The following is a 14,073-nucleotide window of genomic DNA, read 5'->3' on the forward strand; positions in this document are numbered from 1 at the left end:
AAAGAAGCTTAGAGACAGTGCTCAGGCCCTGAGTTCAAACCCCAGGTCTGGAAAAAAAAAAGAAAAAGAAAAAAAAAGAAATAAAGTTTAATGGAATGTAGAACAGTGATTACTGGAAGTTAGAGAGGCAAGAGATATTGATTACTAAATCATCACAATACTATGCATTAAAATATAATTTATATTACTATAAAACATTAATTTATATGTATAATAAATTTTATTAATTAAAAATTTTTTAAACAAAAAGACAGCCAGGCACTGGGGGCTCAAGCCTGTAACCCTAGCTACTCAGGATCCTGACATCTGAAGAATGTGGTTCAAAGACAGCCTGGGTAGGAAAAGGCTATGAGGCTTTTTTCTCAATCACAAAAAAAAAAGCCAGGGGCTGGGAATTTGGCTTAATGGTAGAGTACTTGCCTAGCATGCAAGTATGTGCCTAGCATGAAGCCTTGGGTTCAATTTCTCAGTATGACATAAACAGAAAAATCTGGAAGTGGCGTTGTACCTTAAGTGATAGAAGCTAGTCCTGAGCAAAAGAAGCTCAGGGGCAGTGCCCAGGCCCTGAGTTCAAGTCCTAGCACTGGCAAAAAAAAAAAAAAAAGCCAAAAAATGGAGTTGTGGCTCATGTGGTAGAGCTAATTAGCCTTGGGTAAAAAAGATAAAGAACAGGGGCTGGGAAGGTGGCTCAGTGGTAGAGCGCTTGCCTTGCATGCATGAGGCCCTGGGTTCGATTCCTCAGCACCACATAAGCAAAAAGAAAAAAGCCGGAAGTGGCGCTGTGGCTCAAGTGGTAGAGTGCTAGCCTTGAGCTGAAGAGTGAGGGACAGCGCCCAGGCCCAGAGTTCAGACCCCACGACCAGCAAAAAAAAAAAAAACAGTATTGAGGCTCTGAGTTCAAGCCCTAGTACTGGCACAGGTGTGCGCGTGTACACACACATGTACACACACACACAGAGGACAAAAATAGAGCAAGCTCCCCAATACATCCTCGTCCCCCAGGGTGTACTAACTTCTTTTCCCCTTCACTGCCTAGCTCCTTAGAAAACCTTAGCCACACTTCCTTCTCACTGCTTGGAAAGCAGGTTTGTCTCACTGTTAGTGGAATGATGAAACAATGGCCTCTCATTTAGTAGAGTCTGGTTGTTCCTTTCCATCTTTTGAGCCACAGCACCCATTTCTGGCTTTTTCTGTGTATGTGGTGCTGAGGAATCGAACCCAGGGCCTAATGCATGCGAGGCAAGCGATCTACCACTGAGCCACCTTCCCAGCCCCTTCCTTTCCATCTTTACCACAGACTCCTGAAGTCTTTGATTACTAAGAGGCTTGTTTCTTAGATTCTGAATCTTCTTTGACTATGAAAGTTATTCTCAGTCCCTTTTGCTAGGTCCTGTAATTCTCACTGTCCCTAAATGCTAGTGTTTGGTGGCTTTTTCTTCTCTTCACAGCACAAGCTCACAATAAGGATTTTTTTTTTTTGGTCGGTTGTGGGGCTTGAACTTTGGGCCTGGGAGCTGTCCCTCAGATCTTCAGCTCAAGGGTAGCACTCTACCACTTGATCCAAGCACCACTTCCAGTTTCCTTTTTTGGGGGGGAGGGGGAGTCAGTCATGGGGCTTGAACTCTTGGCCTGAACGCTGTCGCTCAGCTCTTCAGCTCAAGGCTACGCTCTACCACTTGAGCCACAGCGCCACTTCCAGTTTTCTGAGTAGCTTATTGGCAATAAGAGTCTCATGGACTTTCCTGCCTGGGCTGGCTTTGAACTGCAATCCTCAAATCTAGCCTCCTGAGTTGGTAGGATTACAGGCATGAGCCACCAGCGCCTGGCTCTGTACAATAAGGATCTTGATTGGCAAGATTACCTACAGAACAATGATAACCTGCATTTCCAACTTTTTGTCCTTTTCTTGTTTTGCTCTCTTTCTCTCTTTTGTGCTACTAGAACTTGAACTCAGGGTTTCAGAGTTGCCAGGGTGGCATTCTACAATTTAAGTATACCTCTAGAGCCTTCTTTTCTAATGTGTACATCCATATTTCTCCTCCTCCTCCTGTTTGTGTCTGTCCCTTCCTTCTGCAAATCAAACTGGTCACTAAATCCTAAATATCTCTTGAATTTGCTACTTACCACATTACCCACTACCTCTACTGCTAGCTGAGACCTTATCTTGTCTTGCTTAGACAGCTTTCTCAGCTCTCTGCCTTTCTCTCTCTCTCTCTCTTTTTTTTTTTGTCGGTTGTGGAGGCTGTCCCTCAGCTCTTCAGCTCAAGGCTAGCAATCTACCACTTGAGCCACAGCGCCAGGTCCAGCTTTTTTCTGCTTATGTGGTGCTAAGGAATCAAACCCAGGGCCTAATGCATGTGAGGAAAGCACTCTACCACTGAGCCACCTTCCCAGCCCCTCTCTGCCTTTCTCTTGTCTCCATCAATTCTATTTTCTACACAGCCTCCAAAGTAATCTTTCTTAAATATAAACTTCATACTCTTTTTAAAATGGTTCCTCATGCTTTGAGAATAAAATCCCCAACTCCTTAGGCAGAAATTTGTATGTCATACTCTTTTTGGCCCCATTCTCTTAACATTCCTATAGTTACAGCCTTGTTGACAACCAAACTACTTAACATTCCTTACACTCAACAATTTCCCATGGCCTCTCACTCTGGCTCATGCTTATTTCTCTCTGCACGGTAACAGTTTAGGGAGTTCTTACTCATCCACTAAGAACCAAAACCTAGGTCATCTTCTCCATATAACCTTTGTGACACTACAGACCTCCAGGGACAGCAGGAACTCCTACACTTATTAGGTTCTTTCTTATGTTCATCACATTGTTTTACAGCTGTCTGTTTAAGTCCTTTTCGGCCGGATCTCTCAGGCAAGGCCTGTGCCTTGCATCTCCAATATCCCATAATAACCAGCACCAAAGAGGCATCCAATAAACACAAGAATGAACAAATAAAGAAATGCAGCATGGTTGTCAAAATACCTAACTAGACCCTCTTTGTCCAAAAGTAGATATTTGACTGACTTGTGTATGAAAACATAGTATAAACAACACCTTTCCTAGGGATTCAGCACAGAAGCTTCATGACTCAGCTTCAGGATGCTTGGTGGGTTTTTTTTGGGGGGGGGGAGGGGTTGAAGACTGGTACTTGAACATGATATCTGATGTTTTTGCTCATTGGCTAGTGCTCTACCAACTGAGCCACAGCTCCAACCCCAGAATGCTGTTTTAATAGCTCAGAGGCATCTTTTATTTTTTGGGTCCCAGTCACAGTTCTGTTAGAGTTATATGATAGTTGAGACTGAATAGGCCCTAAACTTGGGAGTTCACTTTAGGTTCTGCCAACTGCTTTTTATCATCAACTACCCAGTCTGCAAGGGCCATTCCAAGTCCTCATTCAAAAAAACTCAATCAATGGGCTGGGAAAGTGGCTCAGTGGTAGAGTGCTTGCCTTGCATGTATGAGGCCCTGGGTTTTATTCCTCAGCACCACATAAGTGGAAAAACCTGGAAGTGGTGCTGTGGCTCAAAGTGGTAGAGTGCTAGCCTTGAGCTAAAGAGCTGAGGGACAGAACCCAGGCCCAGAGTTCAGGCCCCACAACTGACCCAAACAAACCAAAAAACAAAAACAAACCCCTAAATCAAGCCACGCACGAATGGCTCATGCCTGTAATCCTAGCTACTCAGGAGGCTGAGATCTGAGGATTGAGGTTTGAAGCCAGCTGAGGCAGGAAAGTAAAGTCTGTGAGACTCTTAATCTCCAATAAATCACAGAAAAAGCTGGAAGTAGCACTGTGGCTCAAGTGGTAGAGGGCTATCCATGAGCAAAAGGAGCTCAGGGACAGTGCCCAGGCCCTGGGTTCAAGCTACAAGACCATCCCAAAAGACAAACAAAGTCCATATAAACAAAATCCCACAACTAAATCACAGTCTTTCACAACAACAAATGGGGGTGAAGGCAAGTAAAAAAACTGTTGGCCCTTTCTGATTCCCTGAGTTCCCAAATGGCATTGATTGACCTTGGCCTCCACTCATTCTCCCTGACTCTGGTTAGGGACCAGATGATTCTCTGCTGATAAAAAGCAGTGTAAGGGAGGCACTGAGGGCACTGGGGAACTGCCACCTCTGATCCCCAAGACCTGGGGCAAGATACTTACACAGACCCATGGATGCTTGAGAGCCTGGTCAGCTGTGATGCGCTTTGCTGGGTTTATGGTCAGCATTTGGTTGATCAAATTCTTGGCTTCGGGGGTCACCGTGTCCCATTCTGGTGATGGGAACTAAGGAGCAGGAACAGGGGAAGGAAGGATATGACACATGTGAACCCACACCCTGAAATGTAGGCTGTTTTCATCCCAAATCCTATAATTGGGATACTCTGTGGTAACCAAAGGTTCTGGATAGAGAGCTGGAGAAACCTGAGCCTATCCTAGAACCTATGTAAACTTACACTAGAAAAGGAAAACCAGAACAGTCATGGTTAGAATGCTAGAGTACCAGACAAGAGCATTTTCTATTTCAGCTTGATCTCTCTACTAAGGAGAAAATGGGTACAGCTGTATGCCCAAGGTACCACTATAGTAGAGGGAGACTCCAGACTTCTCCCTGTGTGATGCAGCACACCTTGTGGCTTCTCCTTTCTTTGTAAAGATCAAAGGACTTAAGTGAGTTATTTAACTTTATAGCTACCAAGATGATTCCTGCCCGCAAGAAAAGGAAGAAGAGTTAAAAAAAAAAAAGTTGCTCCCTGCACACAGGGTGGCAATATTGAGTCCTGTATGTCTATCCCTGGATCCTCAAAGTCCCTTGACATCCTCTGTATCATGTGACACAATAAACACACCCGCTCCCTTGGACAGAACCTGAGGGATAAGAAATTTGTTCTTCCCAGGGTACTTGCTTAGCTCTCAGAAAATCCATCCTTACATCATAGGCTCCAGCTTTGATCTGCTGATACAGCTTGTGCTGATCCTCATCCCAGAAGGGAGGATAGCCCACCAGGAGGATATACAGGATGACCCCTATGAGACAGAACACACAAGTCACTGGGGTCAGTCACCTACTTCCCCGAGGAACCAAGAAAGGCCATGCAGGGCTCAGAGCCACCCAGAAAGGCAAGGGCCAAACCAGAGTTAGAGATGGATGTCGGTTGATAATGCTGTTCCGCCAGCCCCTCCTGCTGTGCCTCACTCTTCACATTACTAAGTCACATCAGAGATTTCTTTAGGCACAATCTATCCTCTAAGGCGTGGGCAAATCCCTCTCCAAGAAGGATGCAACATAATCCAGGAAGTTACTTAGGAAAGAGGGTGTGATGAGAACAGCCCTCCCAGGGGGACAAGAACGAACACCATGATCTCACATATAGCAGGCACTTGTGGAACCTACAAGGAAGAGCAATGCCTCTTTCTTGCCATCACCAGAAGCCGAAAGCCCTTAACACCGAAAATGTGGAGTGTGGAATGGGCTTACCGCAGGCCCAGATATCCACAGGTTTTCCATAGGGATCTTTCCTCAAGACCTCAGGGGACAAGTAACCTGGGGTGCCAGCAAAACCTGTAGCAGAAGAGAGGGCAGAGGCACACTGAGCCTACTTTCCGTAAGCCCACATCCACAATTTATTCCAAAAGCCCTTTTCAGTCTTGCTGCTTTTGCTACGTAAGCTCTCAGCACACAGGCTGCAAGAGATGACAGGAAGGTTTTTTGTAGTGTCTGGAATCTAAATCAGAGGGCTAGTCCATGTGCCTACCAGGAACTTCAACACCTCCCCAGAGGCAGCAAGAATGCAATCCTGACAACAGCTAGACTCACTGTACTGAGTCATGAAGGCCAGGAGCAATCTGCACACTCCCACCCTCCTCCACTCACCGAGGAAACCAGGACCATTAAAGTTCTGGCTTCTATTTCTGAAAGAGGAAGACAGATCAGGAAGAAGAGGAAGGGTGGGGGCTGCATTCTGGGAAGCCAGGGTCACTCTTACCAAACCAAGCTTGCTGTTCTCCCTGTACTTCGATGGCCAGACCAAAATCAGCCAACTTGACCGCAGCACCCTTGCATTTACTTGCAAGTAGCAAGTTCTCCGGCTGCAGATGGAACAGGGAGAACCTTGTAAGGCACCCAAAACGAGCCTACTTTGGGCCCACACAATACTGATGCCTGGCACCAGGTGGCGCCAATATGTCACAAGCAGGAAGCAAAGAAGGGGGCCTGGGTAGTACCTTCAGGTCCCGGTGGACAATGTCATGCTGATGGATGTGGTTAACACTCTCCAGAATCTGATGTATACAGTGGCTAATAAAGCAGAAGGAAAAGGAAAGTCAATGCAATGTTAAACTACCTCACCTAAGACCACACGCTGTGAACCAAAAGCATAGGGTCACAAGTTCAGAAAATTACTGAGGCCTTGGACCTCATCTAGCTCAAGTCATTTTGTTTTTTAAAACTTCTCAAGCTGTATTTTATTTTGAAAAACATTTGTATCTACTTGTAAGGGGAAAATATGATGTTAAAGCAGAATAATCAGCATATCCTTCACCTCAAATATTTATCATTTCTTCCCGGTGAGAGCATTTAAATCCTCTTTTAGCTACTTGGAAATGCCTTATTGCTAACTAATATCACTTGCAGTGAAATAGAGTGCCAGAATTTTCTCTTTGGGTCTAAAACTTGACCAGCACCTTTCCTTTCCCCATTCATCCTTATCACAGCTACTGGTAACCACCATTCTAGTTTACTTCTATGAGATTCCACATGTTAGTGAAATGGTATTTGTCTTTCTGTGCTTGCTTATTTCACTTAACATAAAGTCCTCCAGATTAATCCATGTTGTTGTAAATGACAGAATTTCTTGTTTTTGTTTCGTTTTGTCTTGTTTGTTTTCTTTTTTAAGACTGAATAGTACACAGCACTTTTTAAATATCCATTCATCTGTTGATAGATGTAGAGGTTGTTTCCATGTCTTGGATACTGTGAATAATGCTGCAATGAATGTGGGAGTACAGACATCTCTCCAAAATACTGATTTCCATTCCTTTGGGTACTTACCCAGTAGTGAGATTGCTAGATCAGATGGTAATTCTATTTTTAGGTTTCTGAGGAACATCCATACCATTTTCCAAAAATGGCTGTACTAATTTACAATACCAACAATGTATAAGGGTTCCCTTTTTTCCACATCCCTACCAAGACTTATTTTTACAGAAGAGGGAAGTAAAGACCTGTTAAAGGGCAGAGGAGAGACTAGAACAGTGATCCACCATGGCTTCTTTTCACTGCAAAGGTCCAACATAACCCACTTTGTTTCCAAGACACTGGAAGGCATCCCAGATGTCTAAGAAAAGTGAGGCCACCCACTCCCTTTTTTATTTCTCTTTCTCCATATAGTAACTTTTTCTTGGAGAAAAAGCTTATGGCAACAACTTAGGAAGGAGGGTCTAACTAAGCAATCTAAGTTGATTTGGGGATGGGTGTACACTTTCATTTATTTAAACATATCCTGAGTGACTGCATCAGGTTGTGCTTGTTGCCACACAGGATGTAAAGATGAATAAGGCATAGTGGCCACCCTGAAGTTTATCATTAGAGAAGATAGAACAAACACATAAATTCTTTTCAGAAACAATATACCTAATGGATTCTAAATGGTACCAGAAGAGCATTACTGCACAGAAAAAGACAACCTAATCTAGAGTTGCATTCAGCTGCTGATTCATTTTTTTAAATTATCTTACATTAGTTATGCAGAGGGGGATTTCATTGTTACATTTCACACATTTACAATATATTCCAATCAATCTCACCTCCTCCATCACTCTTCCTTCCCTGTTTCCCAAAACTGTTTCATTGTTGTTTTCATAGATGCAAACAATCTATTTCAACCATATTCATTCTTTTGTCCTCCTTTTTAGCCCAACCCACTCTCGCTAGTACTTGCCCCCTGACCAAGCCTATTTTCAGCTGCTGATTCTTAAAACAGGGTCCACCTTGAAAACACTCCTGCCATCCCTACAGTCAAACTCTGGCAGAAAGGGTGGACAATTTACAGCTGGGGAAGGGGAGTCTGCCCCCAAGGAACACTAGTTGTAAGGTCTGGAGACATGACATTTCTGGTCATCACACACTGGGGAATAGAGAGGATACTACTGGCACCTATTGATCAGGTATGGGCTCTAAGTGTCTACCATGCACAGGAGAAGCCCTCACAACAACAACAAACTAAGGGTCAGTAACTCTGATGTTGAAAGAACATCTGGTCTAGAGAATAGATGCTCAGTTATTAGTACTAGGTACCTAGTACATCACATTAGGAGTGTTAGGTAGGTCTGCAGTGTATCTAATCTAGGCCAAGTCTGGGTGGCTTGGACTTCTGATTCCTTTCTCTAGACTCTTGTGCAAAGGCTCCTACAAGAGCCAAGGAGTCTTATCAGAATCCTAGTTCAGGGTATCCCATAGCACAAAACCCAAGAACGGGCCAAAGGGACTTTAAGATTGAGCTGCAGAGGCGAGTCTCCACAGAAATGTATAATTAGAACAGAGCCCGGCTAGTAGGGAGAGCCTTCTGGCCAAAAATGGCAAAAGTGCGAAGTGTCCCAGCAGAGCCAGGCCAAGCCCACTGGTACAGTCCCTCCCCAGCACCGCCTCCCCTTCTCCCGGCCAAGCTCCCTGAGCTATCACTGCCTCCTTCTTCCTACAGACTGGTCCTCCCCTGCTGGCACTGGAATTCATCTCCCCACTTGAGAATTTTTCCTGAGGCTGAAGCATCTGAAGTTGATCAGCAAACATTGGCTACTCAGGGTTGAGAAATTCGTGAGCAAGCTATACTCCCCCACTCTCCAGAGGCAGCCTGAGCCACCGCATAAGCTAGATAAGCTGCAGGCAGGATGATCAAAACCAGGTTCTAAGGATATCACTCTCAGAAAGAAGAGGGACTAAGGAGGGGAGGGATGGTAGAGAAAGTCGAGGTGGGAAATGCAGGCTAAACAATCACCTGAGTGCTGTGGTAGGGTAGAATTCTGCTGTGTCATTTGAAGGAGCCACAAGGTTTTCTATGGATGGCTGACCTCTGAGGTATGAGGCTGGAGAATAGTCCCTAACCAGCAGAGTTCATGTTGAAGCTAGTCATGGTAGTCAAGGGACTATGTGACAAGAGGCTAAAAACTTCCAAAGAGGTTCCCCAGTTCCTACTCCTTCATGATAGAAACAATGCTCTCTCTCTCTGTTCACCCCAGGACTTCAGCTCAGTGGCTTGTACATACTAGGATTTGCAAGAGACATAGAGACAGCCCTTGGCCATGAAAGTACATAATAGTACAAGGGAAAGATACAATTTTGGGAGGTGACTTGGAATGGGCTTTGAAAGAAATTGATCTGTGGGTACTGAATTTTTTTAACTTCTAATATTGTCCACAGAATACAGCTCAGCACTACACAATCTGGTCCAGACAAGTGGTTGGCTCATCTTTCCCAAAGACTACTCAAATAAGACATAATGCTGGCCTCCTAAGGTGGCCAAGACACACTGCGATCCTAAATCAGAGCTGCACTGGAACAACAAAGCCTTCATCTCACCTGGCATCTGCTTCACTGTAGTATTCTCTAGCCACGATGTCTTCAAACAGCTCTCCACCTGTAACACTGCAACCAACAGCAGAAGTGGTCAGAGAGGCAAGGGTCCCTTGGCCAACCCCAGCATCCACCAGTAACAAAGTCATATTGTAAAACATTTTTTAAAGAGAAATCCCAAGTGTGCTTCACCTGAGAGCCCAGAACATGCTCAATCCTTCAGCAACATAGGCGCCTTGCAGTACATGCACAGGCTGTCCCTTCTTTCCAGACATTTGTTTCCACACCCTACAGATTAGCTAACAATCAAGCAATTATGAGATAGAAAAAAATATCCAACCTACCCTAAAAGTTAGTTTTGTTTGAGACCAATATGAACACTAACACTTAGCTGTCCAAGAAGGACAGACTCACTACTAACCATGAAGAATAACAAGACCAAAGACACAGAAACCCAACCCTGCCAATAGTGGAGAGGAGTTTCCAGGAGATAAAGACATACTCGTTAGATGTTAAAGAACAACCAAAGTGGAAGAGAGATCAAATGGAGCCCAGTTAAAAGCTACCCTCAATCTCTTAGAATTCTTCAGGTCATGCAAAGAGCTCTATTTTATTTCTCCACTAAGGACAACACACTACAAATCAAGAAAAAAGCATATGCACAAGTTGGACTGCAGAAGAGAAATGCAAATGCAATGGCATCCTGGGAGTGGAACTCTGGGGAGAAAACGAGGGGCTTTGGGCTGGCGACCTGCCCAATTTCCAGAAAAAGTTCAACCTTTACCCAAGCTTTCACCTTGAGCCAGCTGGAGGGAAATGCCCCCACGCCCTCAGAAAGTGGCACTTACAGGTCAAACACGAGGTAGTGAAACCCTTCTTCAGAAATACTGTCATGGAGGCGTACTGCAAGAGAGGAGATGGGACAGAGATTAACAGAGAGAAAACTGGGAAATCCTGTCCTCCTTAGCAACCCCACCCCATCTCCATCCTGTCAGCCGCACCAGGCACACTCCTGAAGCCACCACAGACAATATGCCTGACACCACCCCTCTCAAGTCACTATAGAAAGAGACATTCCAGCTCACATTCCATCTCAGGCAAGAACTAGAAGTTTCATGTCTAAGATGCAAATCAAGATGGAGAAAAAAAAGTATAGGAATCTTCCTAGAGGGGTTAGACCTAGAGAAGGTGGTCCTGGGACAACCACTGCAGTAAAACAGACTAAGAAATATCCAGCAATGCTGAAGCGAGGCATGAGAATGACAAGCTGGGAAAGCCCAGGGCTCCTTCTGAGGAGCATATGGGAACAGGAGGACGAAGGGAAGTGGAAAAAGGTAAACGGTAGAGCCCCGTAGGAAGGGATGAGGAGCAGGATAGTGAATGGTGAGCCCAAGAGGCCACATGCACATCTATACAAAGGTGATAAATGATTTTCAAGTGCTTAGTATACACCAGGCCTTGTGTTAGGTTCTTGACATACATTACGCATTCTATAAACATTTATTGAGCACTGCCATCTGCCAGACCCCAGGCTAGGTGATGGCATTTAGGAGGAACAGAGGGATGTAGTGCCTGCCTTCAAGGAGTTTATTTAGTTATTTTTAGTCAAGGAGTTTATTATACTGCTCTGTGATGAATGAGATTCCCATTCTACAGAAGAGGACAGTGGAGGCTTGGAGATTGAAGACCTCTTGCCAGGGCTGGGAAGGTGGCTCAGGGGTAGAGTGCTTGCCTTGCATGCATGAGGCCCTGGGTTCGATTCCTCAGCACCACATAAGCAAAAAGAAAAAAGCCAGAAGTGGTGCTGTGGCTCAAGTGGTAGAGCGCTAGCCTTGAATTGAAGAGCTGAGGGACAGCGCCCAGGCCCAAAGTTCAGGCCCCACGACTGACAAAAAGAAAAAAGAAAAAATATCTCTTGCCCAAAGAGTGGTAGGTCAAGAAAAGAATTCAGGCTTCTCTAACTCCAAAGGCTGGTCTGTTCCACTGAATCCTATAAAAAATGAAGAGCAGCTCACATACTAGGTAGCAAGGCAACGGAGCCCAGGAGAGATTGATCACAAATGTACCTATGACAGCATCATGGATGGGTCCAGGAAGGCAGAGGCTGGAGAAGGCTGTAGGGTAATTCACCAAGTGCAAGGAAGGCTGGCAAGCAGAATCCCTTCCCAATTTTTCCTCCAAAGCTCTCGGGCAAAAGACCAACCTAATGTCTTCTGAGGTCTCCTCTTCAAGCCATTTCTGGGTTAGATGCCAATCCCTGAGCATCATTGTAATGCAAACACAACTTGCTTTGGCTGCCTGTTCCAGTGTTCCTGTCCCTCCCCTAACTGAACTGTCCTGATGAAGAACCTCTATTCCAAAGGGCTCCCCTCTGTTTGACCTTTGCTCCAGTCCTCATCAGTACAGGAGCATCTCGGGGAGCACTTCAGGAATGGCCTGACACCAAACCAACTGGTAAAGTATTCAGCTACAAAGAAATCACAGTATCTCTTCCTTGGTTGCTTCCTGTTCTAGTGCCAGAGCATTTCCTAAGAGCTAAGGTACTTCTCTATATCCCTGCCACACTGCAGCAGCAAGATCAGCGAGAATGCAAAATACATGATGCAGGGGCCCAAGGCAATGAGCCATCACCACAGTCCCCTTGTTCTCCTCAAGTGACAAATGAGGACTTGAGAGGGCTGCCAGGACTGGACCCAAGGCTTAAGGACCATCTACACATCATATTGCCTACCTGATTTGATCCCATCTGGTTTTTCAATCCTACTCCTCAGCCTACAAATGACAGGAAGGGCTTTTAGGATAGAAGGAAGGAGCTACAGCCAGATCCCTGCTGCTCGCCTGCCCCCCTAGGCTGGCATGCTCAATGAGCTCCCCAAAGCCCTGCTACCTCCCTCTTCACTCAGTTTCTCTGGTCTCAGTGGGTGCCTCATGCTGAGTCCTGCTGTAGCTGCTCCCTTACTTCCAAAAGGACTTTCCATTTAATTAAAAATTTGCTATTAAAAAGCATTAAAGTGTGTAATACAAATAATCCCCTAGAAATTGGCTGTCCCAGAAGCCAGACCAGCTTCATTAGAGAGCTGACTAACAGCAGCAGGATGGTGATCCAACAGGATATCAGGAGGCTGCTAACAGCTACTCCCAGGGGAGCCCAGGTGCCCTACCTTGCCAGGCTTGGCCTTGAGCCTTGCCTCACATGGACATCCCTTTCACTAGGTTTGCCCCAGCAGCACTGCAGGCTTGAGAACAGGGCCAGAGGCGCAGATACTCAGGCCTCTGCCCAGACACAGAATCACTGGCGCTTGCCCTTCTTCAGGAAGGCCACACACAGAGCCCAGGTGGGAGAGGATTAGAAGAGCAGCAAAGTAAGACTAATCCTTCCAGGCCACCCAGCCCCGATGCCTCTGACACATGCCCAGAGCAAGGCGCCCAACATGCCAAGACAAGGGGGGAGGGGTATTGAATAAGAATGCTAGCTTTTCATTCCAATTTATAAATTTACAGGGTACTAAGGACAAGAAGATAAATCTGACTGTGCCTTCTAAGCACCAATAGGTAGATTCTTGATGACAATTATCAAAATTGTAATTACTAAAATTTATTTGAGCTGTTGCTATATGCCAAGCATTGCACCACACGCATTATTTTATTGGATACTAGTTACTTAAGCTGCTCCAATGTGGAGTCTTGTAGACACAGGTGCCCATGGCTCACAAGTGCGATCCCAGCTACTTAGAAGGCTAAAACGTGAAAGATCACTGTTCAAGGATAACCTGGACAGAAGAGTCTGCAAGATCCCATCTTCAACTAATCAGCAAAACGCTAGGTTGGAAGTAGGACTCAAGGGGTAGAACATCAGCCGTGAGCAAGCAAGCTGAGTGAGTATAAGATCCCTGACTCCAAAGCCTAGTTCCAGCAAAAGAAAAAACAAGGGGCGGGGGGTGGCTGAAAAGTTTGACTTAGCCAGCCTAGCAAATGTGAGGTCTGACTTCAAACTACCAAAGAAGAGAGAGAAACAAAGTCCAATTTATACTAAGCAGCATAACTAGAACTTGAAGAGAAACTAACATCAATATTCTTCTATCATAAAATGACTAGGGAATGACTATCTATCCACTAAGCAACCAGAGTTCACTCTGATTGGCTTGACGGCGTCCATTAGGGCAACTTCACTGGAGTGGGCTGTTTATATGGCTGTAAAGAAGAGGAGTTTGGCTCTGCCACCAAGAAGCTTCAAGGCTTGAAGCTAGTACTGAAGTCAGGCGTTAAACAGCAATTGCACAAATATGCAACTAAGCACAACTATATCACAAGCTATAAAGTAGAAGTAAAGGTTGCTACAGAAGTGTGGAATAAAATAATCTGAATCTTCCCTCAGCCCATTCCATAGTAATGACAAGGCAGGGAGGCCTGGACCAAGTCCATAGAAAAGATGGTCTAGGAAAAGAAATATAAAATACTACTGCAATTCAGAATAAACCTTATTACTACTCTTTTAAAATCAGTGGAAGCTGGG

At 45.1% G+C, this 14,073-nt stretch overlaps 1 protein-coding gene across 1 annotated transcript in view; it reads right to left on the bottom strand.

Moving 5' to 3' along the window:
• Positions 1–14,073, bottom strand: part of Camk2g (calcium/calmodulin-dependent protein kinase II gamma) — a 60,879-nt gene that overhangs the window by 29,203 nt on the left and 17,603 nt on the right. Inside the window, exons 4-10 of the mRNA XM_013025599.1 lie at positions 10,409–10,463; positions 9,567–9,632; positions 6,218–6,290; positions 5,980–6,082; positions 5,472–5,555; positions 4,926–5,020; positions 4,157–4,279 (exon numbers count right to left, since the gene is read on the bottom strand). Coding sequence (XP_012881053.1) covers positions 4,157–4,279; positions 4,926–5,020; positions 5,472–5,555; positions 5,980–6,082; positions 6,218–6,290; positions 9,567–9,632; positions 10,409–10,463 — 599 coding nt within the window. The remainder of the gene's footprint in view (positions 1–4,156; positions 4,280–4,925; positions 5,021–5,471; positions 5,556–5,979; positions 6,083–6,217; positions 6,291–9,566; positions 9,633–10,408; positions 10,464–14,073) is intronic.

Source organism: Dipodomys ordii, unplaced genomic scaffold, assembly GCF_000151885.1.
Source record: "Dipodomys ordii isolate 6190 unplaced genomic scaffold, Dord_2.0 Scaffold86, whole genome shotgun sequence".
NCBI classification, from domain to species: domain Eukaryota; kingdom Metazoa; phylum Chordata; class Mammalia; order Rodentia; family Heteromyidae; genus Dipodomys; species Dipodomys ordii.